At 45.4% G+C, this 18,745-nt stretch overlaps 1 protein-coding gene across 2 annotated transcripts in view; it reads left to right on the plus strand.

Annotated features, from left to right (window-relative positions):
• Positions 1-4,756: 4,756 nt before the first annotated feature.
• The window catches only part of Gspt1 (G1 to S phase transition 1), a 41,537-nt gene continuing 27,548 nt past the window's right edge, over positions 4,757-18,745 (plus strand). The window contains exon 1 of one of the 2 annotated variants that reach the window (XM_051167350.1): positions 4,757-5,404. In XM_051167350.1, the coding sequence (XP_051023307.1) occupies positions 5,062-5,404 (343 nt within the window). In that variant the 5' untranslated portion in view covers positions 4,757-5,061. The remainder of the gene's footprint in view (positions 5,405-18,745) is intronic. The other variant, XM_051167349.1, reaches the window with a different exon arrangement.

Genomic DNA, 18,745 nt, shown 5'->3' on the forward strand with positions numbered 1-18,745 from the left:
GTTGTTACAGTTATTTTTATAAAACTCTATTTGTTTCTCTTAATCCAGCTATCACTCAAATAGTTGAGATGCTTATACTTCTTGTTAAGCAAGCTTCACAACACAAAACTGAGCAGTTATTACTCTATTCTTGACCACCTAAGCTAATTTGGTTTCCTCACAGTGTTCATCCCAGAGATACTTTTGTAACTTCCTGCTCCAGCTCCTCTCTCCTGATATCTCCTGTACCTCTGCTGTGGCTGAATTCCTTACTTCTTCCTCTAACTCCTCTTCCCCTGGCTGGCAGGAAGTCCAGCCTTATTCTCTTCCCTGCTCAGTGACTGGCTGTAAGCTGCTTTTTTTTTTTTTTTTTTTTTTTTTTTTGGCATATTAGAGGACATTTGGGGAGCAGCGTTTTCATAACATTGAGAAGGAAGATACTAAGAACAAGAATTACAGCCAGATATGGGACATGCAGAATCTGGCATTTGAATTATACAATTACCTTATGCCTACATCTAGATGCAAAGGTGACAGGCAGAGTATACCACTGGATATGGCTTGTGCTTTTGAAACCTCCCAGGCCATACATACCCAGAGGCAGACTTTCTACAACAAGGCCACACCTCCTAATCACTGTGAAGTGATCGTCACTCTCTAATGACCAATCGTTCAAATACACCATCCTATGTGGGCATTTCTTTCTTTTTCTTTTTCTTTTCTTTTTTTTTTCTTTTAAGTTTTTCAAGACAGGGCTTGTCTGTGTAGCCTTTGCTGTCCTGGACTTGCTTTGTAGACCAGGTTGGCCTGGAACTCACTGAGATCCACCTGCTTCTGCCTCCAAGTGCTGGGATCAAAGGTGTGCGCCACCATGCCCAGCCCCTATGGGGGCATTTCTATTCAAACCACCATACCAGATGAAAAAAGCTGGATATGGGGCTGGAGAGACAGCTCAGTGGTTAAGAGCAATGGCTGCTCTACTAGAGGCCTGCAGTTCAATGCTCACAACATCTGTAACTCCAGTTTCAGGGGATCCAATGCCCTCCTCTGGCCTCTGTGGGCACTGGGCATGCACAGACTCATAAGCACTCAGACACACATTAAAAACAGCAACAAAAGCTGGGTGTGGTGGTGCACACTTTTAGTCCCAGCATTTGGGAGGTAGAAGCAGGTGGATTGCTGAGTTGCAGGCCAATCTGGTCTACAAAGTGACTCCAGGACAGCCAAAGAAACCCTGTCTCAAAAAAATAAACCAAAATGAAACAAAACAAAAAACAAACAAAAGCCCAGCAACAACAACAAACCAAACCTGGACATGATGACATGAATCTGCAATCCCAGCATTCCTACATCAAGACAACAGGCAGCATAGAAGAATGGCACAGAGGCTTTCCAGGCAGCTAGCCTGGAGTACAAAGCATGGAAGGAACAAGACAGACCCTTATCCAGCTGGGCGTGGTGGCGCACGCTTTTAATCCCAGCACTCAGGAGGCAGAGGCAAGTGGATCGCTGTGAGTTCGAGGCCAGCCTGATCTACAAAGTGAGTCTAGCACAGCCAAGCCTACACAGAGAAACCCTGTCTGGAAAAAACAAAAACAAAACAAAACAAACAAACAAACAAATAACACACACACACACACACACACACAAGACCCTTATTCAGCAACATGAAAGGTGAGGATAACTCCAAAATTTGGACTCTGACCTCCATACGTATGTTGTGGCACACATCCATAGGAATAAAGTAAATTAGTACCTGCTTATAAGGACAGTGGGATGATTTTACTCTAAGTGCATTTTTCTTGCCTAGCTTTACCCTCGGTGGTGGGAATAAAGACAACAGATCTGTCCTCGCCTTGTTCGCTTTTAGCACAGTGGTGGTTGTCAGCAAGAATTTCTCATTTGCCTGCTGGAGTCAATGGTTTTGAACACTAAAGGGAAGTCAGAATTGTGGCATATGTCTACAATCCCGACACTGGGTGTGCAGACACGTATTCCAGATTAAATAGTAGCTAATCTTGAATTCATAGGGGTCCTCCTGCCTCAGCCCTCCTTGGACTGAACCAACATACTGGGCTTATCAGCTTTTCCAAACAACACTTTTAGCAATTTCTGACACCGTCCCTAGAAATGGCACCACGAACACACAGTTAATCCAGCTAGCTGTGAAGAGCTAACATTTTTCAGAATGGGATCACTTTGAGTCCTAGTGTTGGCTCTGTACACTGATAGCACGGCTGGAAGATGTGGGGAGCTACTCCAGTCAGCGGCAAGCAGATGTTGACATTTTCTCTGGAGTGGGCTGGGGAATGCAAATCTTTTGTTTGTTTGCTTGCTTTTTGAGGGTTTTTATTTTTATTTATTTATTTGGATTTTTGAAACAGGGTTTCTCTGTGTAGCCTTGGCTGTGCTAGACTCACTTTGTAGACCAGGCTGGCCTCAAACTCACAGTGATCCGCCTGCCTCTGCCTCCCAAGTGCTGGGACTAAAGGCATGCGCCACGGTGCCCAGCTTGAGGGTTTTAAAATTTGTTTTGTTTTTTGAGATAAGAGTTTTTTCTGTGTAGCCTGGCTGTCCTGGATTTGTTTTAGAGACCAGGCTGGCCTCAAATGCACAGATATCCCCCAGCCTCTGCCTCCTAGCGTGCTGGGACTACAGCTGTGTGCCACTATGTCTGGCTGGGAATGCCCGGCTGGGAATTTTGAGTGAGAAATGGATTTATTAGAGACATAGATGAAAATGGTAGTGCTCTATAGGTTCCAGTAGCTCAGACCAGAAGATCCGGAATCTAAGTCAGCCTGGGCCACATAAGAAGACCTAGTCTTAGCCGGGCGTGGTGGCGCACGCCTTTAAGCCCAGCACTCGGGAGGCAGAGGCAGGCGCATCGCTGTGAGTTCGAGGCCAGCCTGGTCTACAAAGTGAGTCCAGGATGGCCAAGGCTACACAGAGAAACCCTGTCTCGAAAAACCAAAAAAAAAAAAAAAAAAAAAAAAAAAGAAGACTTAATCTTAAAACACAAGGGAAAAAAAGTCATTACAGAACACTAAAGCTGGGTATGGTGGTGGTGGTGGTGGTGGTGATGGTGGTGTGTGTATGTGTGTGTGTGTGTGTGTGTGTGTGTGTGTGTGTGTGTGTGTGTGATCATGTGCAAACAATTCCAGTATTTGGAAAGTGAAATACTGTGAAAGGATCAGAGTTCAGGGCTTAAACTGTCCCTGCTTAATTAACAAACAAAACCGCCAACTAACCAGTCATAAAAGGGGGGGGGGGGGAGAGAGAGAGAGAGGGAAAAAAGCTACTTTGAGGCCTTGTTTTAAAAACTAACAGCAGTCGGGGATGTGGAGGCCGGTGGATCTCTTTGAGTTTGAGGCCAGCCTGGTCTAACAAAGTGAGTGCAGGACAGCCCAGGTTACACAGTGACACTATCTCAAACCAACTGCGCCCCCCACCTCTCTCCTTAGGCCAAATTCTCACTTAACTTCTTTACAATACAAATGATTTTGGTTTTGTTGTTGTTTTTCTTTATTTATTTATTTATTTTTTTTTGGTGTTTTGAGACAGGGTCTCTCTGTATAGCCTTGGCTGTCCTGGACTTGCTTTGTAGACCAGGCTGGCCTGGAACTCACAGCGATCCGCCTGCCTCTGCCTCCCGAGTGCTGGGATTAAAGGCATGCGCCACCAAGCCCAGTTTACAATACAAATGTTTAAAGTCAGCATCCCAATTTAGATCTCTTAGATCTAGATTTTTAAAAAATAAACTCAAGTTGTTCAAACTTTTTTTTTTTATTCCCTAACTTCCAAGTAGTTGCATTCTGTTTCGGCTCCTTTCATAAGAAGTTAAATTCTCTGTCTTGGTCTCCACCGGTGAACTACAGGAGAATTTTATAGGTATTTAGAACAGGTTTTCCTACTGCTTGCAGTGGGAACTAAAGGTGAACTGTATTTCTTCTTGCTTGTCACTCTTCCAAGATGTACTAAAATGCAACATACAGGTGAGACGCAGTCATTATCAGCGTGCTGTGAGAACAGCCGACAGAATCGGCCATTCAAAAGGAAACCACCTCACTTAATGGCGGATAGGAACTGGAAACACCAAAACAGCCCTATTAAGTATCACTGGGTACACTAAGAAATATGGCAATCCTGATTAATTTGTAAATCTCCCGGCAGGAAGGAGAAAAGGACGAGAAAAAGTTTGGTGAGGGCTTTTAATGACTACTCAAACATAACATGACTCATTGAAAGTTTCCAGTTAAAAATCCCTTGGGTTGGACTTCCCTAGACCAGGCCTTTATGGTTTTATTACTTCTTCCACAAATGACTACAAAAAAAGGAAAGACGCTTCCTGCCAGCTTTGAAATGTGCGACAAACTCTGGCTGCGGGTGGAGAGAAAGGGAGCAAGGTGCACACTGAAGCAGTAAAGGACCTGAAAAGGGAGGAGAAAAAAAAAATTGCCCTAGCTTGGGGCCTGCGGTGCGTGTCCTTCTGGGCTGGGTGGATCCAGGCCGCGTGCTGAAAAGCCCAACCCACCGCCCTGCCCCTGCCCCCACCCTGCGACAGATGGGCCACCAGACCTCTGCCTTCTCGCGCTGCCTGCCGGGAGCTCCAGCTGCTTCCGGTGACGCTTGCTCGCTGAACTCCGACTCCCGTCGGCCCCCGAGAAAACCGCAGCGGGTCTGCGCGGGTGCCGTCGGAACTTGTAGTTTAGCTGTCGGCTGAGCTTCGTAGGCGGAAACGCGGGCGGACATAGCTGGGAACTACCGAGGCGAAGGTACGGGTGGTAACGAGGGGTCAATCCACGCCAAGCGTGGGGTTGGCGGTGAGGCCGGCGGCGGTAGTTGGGGTTGGGTGGGAGGAGATCCTTTCGCACACACGAGGAGGGTTGAGCCGCTGTCGCTTCGGTCAAGAGGTGCCCAGTCTGGACTATAGCTGCCGCCCAAGACGCGGAGGAGTGAGTCGTTGGCCGCCAGCCCCTCTGTCTTGCCGTCTTCCTTGGGTCAGCGCGGCCTGCTCCTCCCCGATCGGCCGCCCCCGCCTCCATTTCCCGCCCTCTCTTCACCACACACACGGCCCCCCCGATCATGGATCCCAGCAGCGGCGGCGGAGGCGGCGGCGGCGGCGGCGGGAGCAGCAGCAGCAGCAGCGACTCCGCGCCTGACTGCTGGGACCAGACGGATATGGAGGCCCCCGGGCCGGGGCCTTGCGGCGGCGGCTCCATGGCTTCGGTGGCCGAGGCGCAGCGTGAGAACCTCAGCGCGGCCTTCAGCCGGCAACTCAACGTCAACGCCAAGCCCTTCGTCCCCAACGTCCACGCCGCGGAATTCGTGCCGTCCTTCCTGCGGGGCCCGGCCCAGCCGCCGCCATCCCCAGCTGGCGCGGCCGGCGGCGACCACGGAGCGGGCAGCGGCGCGGGAGGCCCTTCGGGTAAATTGCCGGGCTGGGCATCCCCACGGCACGGGCGGCGGGCTAGGGCCGGAGGTCCGCGGTTGGGTGGGTAGAGAGGACGCGCGGCCGGCCGGCCGGGCTGGCACGTGGGGCGCTGACAGCGGCGCCGGCTGGCCTGGGTGGGGCGCCTCCAGTCCCAGCGCTGCCCGGTTTGGGGCGCCGGGGCGGGAGGAGCAGAGACCAGGAGACCCGGCGGGGCTTGCCCCTCCCCGAAGGCCGCGGTTCACCCCCAAACAGAGGAACCGTATGGGACCGTGCCGGCCCTCGGCCAGTCTGTGCCACGAGGCCCAGAAGTGGGGACCGATGGGACCTGAAGTCCGGCAGCTGGACCTCGTGAGAGCCTAGGAGTTGGGGGACAAGGCTTGTCTCTTCTCCTGGCCCAGAGAGCTGCTCCTGCTGCAGTTTCTACTATTGGAACTGTAATTGCGTTTTAAATATCTGTGGCACCGACCCGACCTGAAGGAATCCCAAGATGCATTGCAGGCTTGTGATCCGCCAGAAACTGTTGGCTGTCAATACAAAGACCTTTTTCACCCATAACATTTTGAATACTTAAAAAGTTCAAAAATGTCAAGAAGATCACTTATTGGTAACATGTGGTAGGAAACCTCATGGACTTGTATGCAGTTTTTAAGCGGGACTTAAGATTTTTCTTCTGAGTGGCATGTTTGGACTTTTAAAAGTGTACACCTTATACGGCTGCGTGCTATAAAAGCCTAGTTTGTGTTCGTTTAGTACACACTGGTAGTTTAGTCTGTTACTTGAGACACTTGACTATTTCTGATAACTTATTAGTTGTCACATGCAGTAGCTACTGGACACTTTGTGCTGGTTCAAATTTCAGTCGTTACACATCTTTTTACAAGCCGGCAGTGTAGTTATTAGCCTGCTTTCTGGTTCTGGTTTTGTAGCAATGTCTATTAAGTGAACTTAAGTATTGCCTTCATGCTGGTGCTTATTTGAGTAAATATGCTATTGTCTAAAAGAGAAAAAGAAAAGGGAAGGCGGGGCGGCGGGCATTGGTGAGCCAGATAGTTTGAGCTCATTTCATGGGAGAACATATTGTTAATTTCTGTGGTTTAGTTCTGGACTTTAGCCTGGTGTGGTGGTACTCTGGGTAGTGCCTGTAGTCCCTGAACTCTGGAGGCTAAGGCAGGAGGACGCTGGGAGAATGGCATTATTACCCAACCTCCCTCTCCCAGGTGTGGTGGTGCATGTCTTGGTAGCCCAGGCAGCCAGATCTTTAGGCTACCAGGACTATCTGGCAAAATCCAATGAATAAGTCAAAGTTCTCTCAGAATTTAGTTTCTTGGGACGCTTGCTTCGCTTTGATCTCCAGAGGTGAGAAAGTGTTTAGGAGAATGTTTTGTGAGGAGCATACGGAAGCAAGGTTTGTACTGGACTGTTTTTGGGGTGGATGGGGCAGTGAACTTTGGGGCTTTGCTGTGCGCGAGGGATTTGACATGCTTACCTGCCCTCTCCCAGGCCTGGGGATTTGACTGTTTTATTGACTGGCATTTCTTTTATTTGTATGTGGTTGGGATTTTTCCTTTCAAACAAGGAAACTTTTAACTTTTAATTCTCTGCTTACATCCAGCTATTTTTAGCTTCCTTACAAATTGCTGAAAGTACCTGCTTCTGCCTTTACAGCTTCCATTTGTCCAGACATTTTTCCTTCTTGGCCCCCCTCCCTTCCTCTGGAACTCCCAGCATGGAGTAGACTGAGTAAACTGCATTTACAGCATTGACCAAATTTTAAAGGGTTAGCTATCCATAATGCTGCGGCTTGGAATGCTCATTGTGAATGAGTAGGCATTACTTTGTTTTTTTCCTTCTTCTTATTATTCTTTGAGACAGGGTCTCTGTGTAGCCTTGTCTGTCCTGGACTCACTTTGTAGACCAGGCTGGCCTCGAACTCACAGCGATCCACCTGCCTCAGCCTCCCAAGTGCTGGGGTTAAAGGCTTGCACCACCACACCCGGCAGGCATTACTTTTTATACAGTAGGGTTTTTTTCCCCCTATCTGTTACTTGCTAATTTGTGGTTTTACTAAGTGTAGGAAAATGTTTATCAGAAAGTTCCTAAATTATATAGTATGTGTGTATTTTCTTTTTAAATCAGAAATCTATTTTGGTCTTACTGTACGAATTGTTTCTACAAAATGATTATTTGTTCTAATTTTTATTTTTTCGGGACAAGCTCACAATGTAGCTCTGGCTGTTCTACAACTCTGTAGATCATGCTGGCCTCAAACTCACAAGAGATCTGACTCCTGCCTCCTGAGTGCCGGAATTAAAGGTGAACACCATCACTGCCTGCTTAAAATTTTTTTGACTGTTCTGTGAATGGAACACTAGAGAAACTGAGGTCAGCATGGGCTAGAATAACCTGTATCTATTGAGAAGAAACAGCTGAGTGTGGTGGCACAAGCCTTTATTCCCAGCACTCAGGGTGGGAGAGTCAGGTGGATTGATAGGAGTTTGAGGCCAGGCTGCTCTACAAAGTCCAGGACAGCCAAATCTACACAGAGAAACTCTGTCTCAAACTAACAACAACAACAAACAAACAAATGAACAAAAGAGAGAGGGAAGAAGAAGAAGAAGAAGAAGAAGAAGAAGAAGAAGAAGAAGAAGAAGAAGAAGAAGAAGAAGAAATAATAATATAAGGATTCCGTGTGTGATGTCTGAATATTGCCTACGTAGAGGTCTAGAGCTATCTAGGGACAATGAGTATGGGAACTTTGGGTCCATAAAATGCTGCAATCAGTGAATCTTGCTTGGGAAAAGCAGAGAAAACAAATGGTAGGAACACCTAGCCTGTAATTCACCAAGGGGATCCCATATAGTTTGTATGGTAAGGATGGTCCATAAGGTATGTGGCCTGTCTCCTTTGTTATTAACCTGGACAGGACAGCCAAGGCTACACAGAGAAACCCTGTTTCAAAAAAACAAACCAACGGGCTGGAGAGATGGCTTAGAGGTTAAGAGCACTGTCTGCTCTTCCAGAGGTCCTGAGTTCAAATCCCAGCAACCACATAGTAGCTCATAAGCATCTACAATGAGATCTGGTGCCCTCTTCTGGCCAGCGGCACACATGCAGTCAGAACATTGTATACATAATAAATAAATGTCTTAAAAAAAAAAAAAAAAAGAAAAGAAAAAACAAACCAAAACAAAACAAAAAAGATAGGATCTTTAATGAGCCTGGAGCTAGGCTGTCAGTAAACTCCAGTGATGCTGCCACCTCTGGTTCCCCAGCACAGGGGTTACGTGCACCTGTGCCCATAGTATCAGTGCTTTTTAAAGTGAGTGCTAGGCATTTGAACTCAGGTCTTTGTTTTGTTGTCATGGAACTGTACTCTGTATACCAGGTGGTCCTCGAACTCGCAGAGATCCACTTGACTGCCTTCTAAGTGCTGGGATTAAAGGTGTGCCTCTCCATGAGCCAGCTTGAACTGAGGTCTTATACAGTAAGCTTTCTTTTCTCTCTCTCTCTCTCTTTTTGGTTTTTTGAGACAGGGTTTCTCTGTGTAGCCTTGGCTGTCCTGGCCTCACTTTGTAGACCGGGCTGGCCTCAAACTCACAGTGATCCGTCTGCCTCTGCCTCCCGAGTGCTGAGATTAAAGGCGTGCACCATACAGCAAGCTCTCTGATATACTGAGCCATCATTATATCTGCCCAGCTGCCCAACGTATGTTTTTTATTTGGGTTTTGTTTTACAATTTAAACATCTGCAGCAATAAAGATGTTCACAGGCCTGATTGAAACACTAGCTAGAGGACAGGCAGTAGGAAGAAGTCGGAGTTGAGCATTGTTTCCAGAGTGGCACAGTGATGAGCGTTAGAGTCTGGTTCTCGGTTCATGCTTTCAAGACAGCTGAACACGAAGGTTAGGGAGCACTACCCAGTATTAGGTTGAGCAGCTGTTTAAACTGGAAACAAGCTTTTGAAGGGTGTTTTAGTTAGTGATGTTAGTATGTAGTTTAAGCATTGCTGTGTCCCTCGTGTTTTACGTTTTTGAAGTTGTACTATGTGGACAGAGCAGGCAGTGGCTTAGCAGGTAAAAGACCTCGCCACGCCAGCCTGGTGCCCTGAGTTTGACTCCTAGATCCCACACAGAGCCAGCCCCACAGAGCTGTCCTGTGACCCTCACACACAAGCTGTACCACACACACACACACACACACAGAGCAATAGCTCAGTGGTAGAGTGCTTGCCTAGTAATCAAAAGACCCTGAGTTAGGTTTATATCCTTGGCACCATAAGGAAACAATATTCAAAGTTTCTCAAGGTAAGTTAGGGAAATACTGTAGAGAAAAATACAAGCCTTGATTTACTTGCTTTTGTTTGTCAGAGAAGAAATATCTTAAAGGTGTTCAAAGTCGAATTATCTTTCTGGTTGAAGAGAGAGGAATGAAAAAGACTTAATAAACTTTTGGGGTGAGTTAACATAGAATGGAATTTTTTGAAGTGGAATTTTTTGTTCCACTCTAGCAGTAAACAAGCCTATGCCTGTCTAACGGATGCAGGGTGCTGTGCAAGGCCCTCAGAGGTGGGTCTGGAGGAATATCAAGATAATGAGTTATGGTCTTTGAAAGAGTCTAGAAAGAAGCCAAGTAAGTTTACTGTAGTGGAAGACTCCAGATGTGTTAGAGACGCAAGAGATCCTCAAGCATGGTGGCACATGCCTTTAATCATAGCACTGCAGAGGCAGAGGCAGGTGTATCTCTGAGTTCGAGGCCAGCCTGGTCTACAAAGCAGTCCAGGACAGCCAGGACTACACAGAGAAACCCTGTCTTGAAAAACCTAAAAACAAAAGAAAACAAAACAAAAAACCCAAAACAACAAAAAATTCAGGATCCCTTAATAAATGGTTTCAACTTTGTCCTTTTAATGATAAAATTACAGATGTCTGTTTCCTGTCAGGTGTTCTTCATTGATGCCTTGGTTTCTTTTTGAGGCAGGATCTAATTTCCCAGGCTGGACTGGAATTCACCTCTCCTTGCCTCAGCCTCCCAAGAGCTGGGTTACTGTCAGCTTTCCCAGGAGTTTGGCAAAGTAGAACATTACCTTTCTTACTGCTTGATTCCTTCTTAAGCAAACATCAGTATGTTTGGTTTGGGTACCAAAAAGTTTTGTCCTTGTTTTCAGTAGATTTTAACAAAGTAATTTGATAGTAGATATAGTTTTATTCATAAAGAGCTTTGTTCTAAAGGGAACTTGCTACTGTTTCACATTGTAATTCTTCCAACGGGAAAGAAACAGTAAGAATCCCCTAAGCATCTTCCATTACTGTAGCTTAGGAGTGGTTATGCCTAGTGCTCAGACAGGTTCTAACTAGATGATTCTCATTTCACTTAAAGGAAAAAAAAGCAAAAGTGCATATTACTGAGGAACCTGTGCCCATCTTTGGGTGGTTGATTTTGGTGGTAGGAAAATATTTTCTATTTTTGTATCTTGTTTATGCTATCTGAATGGCTTTGGCATGTATTTTAATATACTTTTTAGCTGTTTTTGAAGTAGATGAGACATAAATCTTAAGCATGGCCTTTTTAGAAGTACGTAAAATGTAGTGGAGTTTGTCATATCAGGTTGATGGCATTGCTTTAATGATATAATAAATAGATTCTTTGAATGTTAGAGTTCAGCAGAAAGACTGCCTTAGTTTTGGATAAAATAATTGAAGCCCAAGCTGGGTGGTGGCACACACCTGTAATCGCAGCATTCAGGATGCAGAGGCAGGCAGATCTCTTGTGAGATTGAGGCCACCCTGGTCTACAAGTGAGTCCAGGACTACAAGAGAAACCCTGTCTGGAAAAACCAAAGGGCGGGAGGAGAAATGGCGATATATTGGTAAGATTATGCCTATGAATAAATGGAAAGATAGGCTCTGGCTTCAAAGCTTATTTTAACGATAGCAACTCCTAATCACAAGGAAAAGTCCTTGTATCTAAATTAACACCAATCTCTTTTTCAAAACCAGGCCTGTGGATTTCGTCATTATCTCCATCTTCTGTTTCAGAAGAGCAGAATCGTGCCAGGCAGTGCTCTAGTTTCAAGTAACATAATTGCCTCTTCCTGCAGTCAAGAAAATGTTAGTGTAAGCCGGGCGTGGTGGCGCACACCTTTAAGCCCAGCACTCGGGAGGCAGAGGCAGGCGGATCGCTGTGAGTTCGAGGCCAGCCTGGTCTACAAAGTGAGTCCAAGATGGCCAAGGCTACACAGAGAAACCCTGTCTCGAAAAACCAAAAAAAAAAAAAAAGAAAAGAAAAAAAGAAAAGAAAAAATAAGCCGGGCGTGGTGGCGCACGCCTTTAATCCCAGCACTCGGGAGGCAGAGGCAGACGGATCGCTGTGAGTTCGAGGCCAGCCTGGTCTACAAAGCGAGTCCATGATGGCCAAGGCTACACAGAGAAACCCTGTCTCGAAAAACAAAAAAAAAAAAAAACAAAAAAATAGAAAGAAAAAATGTTAGTGTAGATGGCTTTGGACTGTTTTCTCGCCTTTGTACCTTTACACTCCCACTCCTCTTCCTCCCTACCACTTTTTGAGTCTTACCTGGTGCCCAGGCTAGCCTTGGTTTCTTGGGCTCTACTTCTGAATCCCAAGTACCTGGGATTTCAGGTGTTCACCACAGTGCTTTGGTGTGTTTACAGGGTCTTACTATGGTAGCCCTTGCTGGCTTTGAAGTCACTATAAATTCTAGAGGCTCGCTTCACCATCTAGCTGCCTAGTCATGTTTAGAATATTTGGGAATTAAGACATTTTTATGTGTTCAGCAGACATTGTTCTGTTGTTTTCTAGTATTGCCTGTAGGAGAAAGCTATCTCAACATGTAATTTTGGTGAGATAGTTTGAGTGCTAGAGATATTTAGGTCTTTATTTAAGCTATACTTCAAAACTCCTTGAGTAAGGCACATCTGTAAACCTTGGTTAAGAACGCTGGCACGTTCAAAGTGGTTTTTACTGTACTCAGTCTTTAAAAAAAATTCAGTAACTATGATGTAGGGTAAGACGAGTGCAGAGAATCAGTGTGAACCTAAGTGAAGTTGGGCCTAAGACCAGGAGGAGGGCCGCCTGTGCACAGCTAGGTCTGGAGGCACACGCCTAAGACCAGGAGGAGGGCCGCCTGTGCACAGCTAGCTTGGGCTATACTATAAGCTCAAGGTCAGTCTGAACTACAAGGTGAGACCCTGTCTTGAAAGAAAAAGAAGTGGAGCGGCACTCAGGGAGGTAGAAGCAGGCAGATCTCTGTGAGTTCAAGGCTAGCCTGGACAGCCAAGGATACACAGAGAAACCCTGTCCCAAAAAATCCAAAAAAAAAAAAAAAAAAAAAAAAAAGGAGGAGGAGGGGGCCAAAGGAGACAGAACTCAGTGCAGTAGGTCAAAACAAAGGACTTACTACATGAGCCCAACAACCTGATTTGATCCCCAGAACCCACGTGGTGCTGTTTCTGTAATCCCTGCATTCCTATGGCAGAATGAGAAGCAAAAAATAGGAAAATCACCTGCAAGCTTATGAGCCAGGCTAGCTTAGAGTACATAGTGCAACAGATCAAGAAGACCCTGCCTTCAGTAACATGTGAGGCAAGAACTAACTCTTAAAACATTGTTCTCTGACCTGCATGGCATCTGCTTGTGTCATCTGTCTCTCCCTGTCTCACACACAAAATCAATCAGTTAATACATACATACAGGCAGATAGATTTCTGTAAGTTCAAGGCCCTATCTCGGGCAGGGGGCGGGCGGTAGAGGGGAGAGACTGCGGAAGAAACCTGAAAAGAAAGGAAATACCGCTGTAGTTGCAATAAATTAAATGTTCTGGCTAGGCAGTGGTGGTGCACGCCTTTAATCCCAGCACTTAGGAGGCAGAGGCAGGCAGACCTCTGAATTCAAGGATACCTAGTCTACAGAGAGAGTTCCAGAACACAGGGAAGCCCTGTCTTGAAAAACTAGGGGGGAAATTAAGTTTTACACCAAAAGCTATTGTGTACCAGGCTGGCCTCGAACTCACAGAGATCCTCCTGCCTCTGCCTCCAGGGTGCTAGGATTAAAGACATGTGCCGCCACGCCTGCCACTGTTGCGCTATTTAAAGTACAAATGTAAACAGCGAATTCATTAAATGTCTGAACTGAGCTTTTATTTGTATGCGTGTGCTTAGTTTGATGCAGAGCCTCTTGTGTGCAATGCATTACCACTGAGCCACTCACACCTCAGCCCTTTTGGCTGCTGTTTTTGGGGTGGTATACAAGTAGCCCCACTGTCAAGTTGTAAATAATTTTCCCTACCTGGAAAGGAAATCTGTATTCCTTAAGTAGTAAGTACTACTTGTTATTCCTGCTTTTCTGGTCTATAGATTTACCAGTTTTGAATAGTTCCAGTTAATGGAATCACACAATATGTGTAACCTTCAGGATTTTTGTTTGTTTGAGACAGGGTTTCTCTGTGTAGCCCTGGCTGTCCCGGAAATTCTCTGTATACCAGCCTGCCTCTTCCTCCCAAGTGCTGGGATTAAAGGCCGCCACCACTGCCTGCCTGTAACTGTTGGGCCTTGTTATGTAGCCTTGGTTGATCTGGAATTTGCTATGTAGTCTTGAATTCGTAAAGATCCATCTACCTCTGCTTAAGGAGCATTAGGATCAAAGGTATGGAACACCATACCCAGCAACAATATTTTTTGGCAAGATATTTTCTTTCTTTTTTAATTTTTAAATATTTATTTATTTATATGTATGGATGTATACAGTTTTCTACCTGCATGTCAGAAGAGGGCATCAGATCACTTTATAGGTAGTTGTGAGCCACCATGTGGTTGTTGGGAATTGAACTCAGGACCTCTGGAAGAACAGTCAGTGCTCTTAACCTCTGAGCCATCTCTCCAGCCCATTTTTTGTTTTGTTTTGTCTTTTCTTTCTTTCTTTTCTTTTTCTTTTTTTCCATCTTTTTTGGTTTTTCCAGACAGGTCTCTCTGTGTGTAGCCTTGGCTGTCTTAGACTTGCTTTGTAGACCAGGCTGGCCTTGAACTCACAGCGTTTTGCCTGCCTCTGCCTCCCGAGTGCTGGGATTAAAGGTGTGTGCATATGTGTGGAGGCCCGAGGTCGAGTGTCTTCCTCAATTGGTCTCCTGGGTTTTTGTTTTTAAACATGTGTTTTCCTTTATGAGTTTTTCACCACTGATTTGACTAGACGGGCTAAGCCAGCAAACCCATTCTCTGCCAATTCCCATGGTGGGATTACGAGCATGTGCCACCACATGGGGGTTTTTCTGTGTGGCCTTGAGGTTGATCCCTCTCAGGTCCTCACCTGAGCAAGTGCTTTTCAGTGAGCATGGCCCAGCCCTAGGAGAATCACTTTAATTTGGGATACAGTTCCTCTACCACTAAACTACACCCCCAGTGACCAAACTCAGGTCAGGCTTTCGTGGCAAGTGTCTTTACACATCAGTCCTAATGCCCCTGCCTCTGGAGTGGCTAAGGATTACAGGTGTGTACTGCCACACCTGGCCTTTTCCATTTTAAAGAAAAGTTTAAGGGTAAGGAAAAATTACCTTCTCACCAGAGAAAGCCAGGTAGTAATGTGCAACTGAAGATCACAATTACCAAGTAATTTTTTATTTTTTTTAAAGATTTATTTAATTATATGGATACTTTGTCTACATTACGTCTACACATCAGACAGTTGTGAGCTGCCATGTGGGTGCTGGGAATTGAACTCAGAACCTTCGAAAGGACAGTGCGTGCTCTTAAGCACTGAACCATCTCTGTAGCACCCCCCCCCCCTTTTTTTTTTTTTTTAGGTTTTTTTTCGAGACAGGGTTTCTCTGTGTAGCCTTGACAGTCCTGGACTCCCTTTGTAGACCAGGCTGACCTCCAACTCACCTGCCTCTGCCTCTCGAGTGCAGGGATAACAAGTCTGTGCCACCACTGCCCAGCCAAAGTAATTTTTTAAAGGCAGAGTCTCCTTAAGTAGCCCTGACCAGCCTGAGGTTAATTAGACCAGGCTGGCCTGGAGCTCACAGTGATCCTCTTAGCCTCTGCTTCCATGTGTGGATTATAAGCAGGCACTACTGGTTTGTACAGTCTTTACATGTTGTTGTATATTATTTTAAACTTTGAAAAAGTCCTATGACATAGATACAATATTTGCTACCTAATACACAGGCACACCAGGATTGACTGTACTCCTTTTCTAAATTACACAAGCACCATTTTGCCTTTTTCAAATAGCCCTGCTGAAAAATCCTATTAACAGTAACCTAAGCATATTGCATGTTAAATGAACGAAATTTGTTGAGACAGGAAAACCACTAAGATGACTAGTAGAGTAACACTTGTGATGTCCCTAACTGTAACTGAGTATTTCAAAATCTAAGTGTACTTGCACTTGACTACCTAGGTCCTAACACTCTGTTTACACTTAAAATATATAGCTAAGACTAGAAGAAAGCTTTTCTGAGACCACCTCCATGGTTTTCTTCTTTTTTGTTTTTGTTTTTTTTTTGGGGTTTTTTTTGGGTTTTTTTTTGTTTTTAGTTTTTTTTGTTTTGTTTTGTTTTTTCGAGACAGGGTTTCTCTGTGTAGCCTTGGCTGTCCTGGACTCGCAGTGTAGACCAGGCTGACCTCGAACTCACAGTGGTCCGCCTGCCTCTGTCTCCCAAGTGCTGGGATTAAAGGCATGCACCACCACGCCCGGCTGGTTTTATTTTTCAAACTACCCTACATTTAAGATCATGAAGTTTACAGAGGGCATCAAGTGTCAGAATTTAATGAAGTGCTTAATACGCACCTCCTAATGCATGCAGTGATGAGATTAAAGGACTCAAAAGTTAGTTGACTGTAGCGTCCCACAATTTTCCATGAAGCATTCAGACCTTTGATCACAAAAGCCTAATGACAGGGCTGGCAAAACTTGTGAGGCAATGCTTTTGGAATGAACCAGAAAATGTTTTTTTGTTTATGGTTTTTCAAGACAGGGTCTCTCTGTGTAGCCTTGGCTGTCCTGGACTCACTTTATAGACCAGGCTGGCCTTGAACTCACAGTGATCCACCTTCCTCTGCCTCCCAAGTGCTGGGACAGAAAATGTTTTTTAAACCAAACATTTATATCCAGCTGTCACAAATACACACTAAATCCTTCATCATTCAGTCTCCTCTGGTATTACTCATAATGTATTTGACAGATACATTCTACTGGCCACTGATAAGCGTGGCCTTAACAGTTTGTCTAGATTTGGAGTCCATCTGTTGGCTCAGTGGTTACATGACACTAGGGCTTGCTTTCTTAAATCCTCCGTGGTTCAGATGTAATAATGGATGAAGTCAGAGATCATCCTATGCAATGAGGTTATGGCTTCAAATTTTCTAGTACTAACTCCATTTTCAGAAACACACCTTTACGAAGTACTTTCTTTTTTCTTTTCTTGTTTTTTTTTCAAAGTATTTTCAAATGAAATAATTCTGTCTGGGAAATAGCTCAGTCAGTAAAGTGCCTTGTAAAGAACAAACCCCAAGTTCAATCCCCAGAAACCACATAAAAATGCCAGGCATGGTGGAAGTGTGCTTGTAATCCCAGCCCTGGGGACGCGTTGTTGGCAGGGAAGAGTCTTGGCTCACAGGACAGCTCCAAGCCAATGAAAGACAGTGTTCCCGAGAATGACGCACGAAGCTGCTCCTAGCCCGCCCACCCACCCACCCTGTGTGTCTGGAAACATATGGATTTATTAGAAAGATGGGATGATTCTCCGGGCTTTATTCTTGTATGTTCTAGTAACTACAACAGTGTGTCCCAGATTGAAGTGATCTCCTGGGCTGGGGATGTGGCTCAGTCTGAAAAGTACTCGGCTGCTCAGGTGTGAGGACCTAAGATAACCTAAGTACACACATAAAAAGCCCAGTATAGTGACATGTTTATAATTCCAACCTCTGGAATGGTAGAAACTGGGCTTGCCAGCTTAGCCAGTCTAGTTTAATCAATGCGCCCCAGGTTCAGTGAGGGACCTTGTCTCAGAAAGATAAGAGACTCAGTGGTTAAGAACACTTGTTGCTCCTACGGAGCACCCAGGTTTGATTCCCAGCAGCCACTTGGTGGCTCACAACCATCTGTAACCCCAGTTTCAGGGGCTCCAACAGTCATACATGTAGGGAACCTTGGAGTCGGCTCAAGATACCCCAGGACCAAGTTGTCAGCACAAAGGTTTATTTGTGCCAGAGGGACAGATGGTAGGGTTAAGGGACAGAGGGACAGGAGACAGAGCAAGAGGCAGAAGGGGAAGGGAACAAGGGACAGGGAGAAAAGGTGTAAGGAAGAGAGGGAAGGAACACAGGACTGTCTCTGGATAGAGAAGAGACAGACATGGCCCATAGGAAGATGGTGGGTTATAAAGGAAAAAAGGGAGACCATGTTAGGATGCAGTGTTGAATTTTAGTTGGGCATGTTAATTAGGTGAGCCAAAGGGGATTTTGATTGCTGGACTTGGTAGTCAGCCCCACAAAGAGGAAGTGACCAAATAAGGGAATGGACCTAGGAATGTAATCAGACAGAGGGAAGGAATTGGGGAGAAGGACAAGGCCTGCCAGGGCCATGCTCACCATGCTCTGGCCAGAGCCCCTTCAGTGCACATACATGCGTGCAGGCAGAACACTCATACACCGAAGATGTAGCGAGCGCTAGGTCTTGGATTTGCTGTCTAGTGTAGACAGACAACAGCAGTTGGAGTAGTGGTGATGATAATAAAGTTACTGCCCATTATCAGAGACAGGAATTGTTTGCCTCCACACTTGATGGTACTGAAAACAGGTGCTTGTTTGTTTTTCCCAAGCACAGTCTCATATAACCAGGCTGGAACTCACCAGTTCTCCAAATTCTGTGATTACAAGCGCGTGCCACCACAGCCATGATTCTTTTAGGTGTTACTACATTCTGTGCAAAGGCTTTAAAAGATGACATTTCTAACTGGGAAGTGGTAGCTCATGCCTTTTAATACCAGCACTTGGGAGGCAGAGGCAGGTGGATCGCTGTGAGTTCGCAGCCAGCCTGGTCTACAGAAGAGTTCTAGGACAGCCAAGGCTACACAGAGAAACTCTTGGCTTGAAAAACAAAAGAACAAAAACAAAACAAAAGATAACATTTCTAAGCTACAAATTCACTATTGTATGTCAGATGACTTCAAATTCTTTGTTGTGTTTTTGCATCTTAAAAAATCTTCAGCAGTGTCATTGGTGCTTTCAGGAATAAAGAAACCAAGCTCACATATTTGAGTAGCAGAATATATTTCTCTACAGCTCTATAGAGATGGTATAAGCAGATCTGCCATTTGACAACTGC

The sequence above is a fragment of the Acomys russatus genome, chromosome 25, assembly GCF_903995435.1.
Source record: "Acomys russatus chromosome 25, mAcoRus1.1, whole genome shotgun sequence".
Classification (NCBI taxonomy): domain Eukaryota; kingdom Metazoa; phylum Chordata; class Mammalia; order Rodentia; family Muridae; genus Acomys; species Acomys russatus.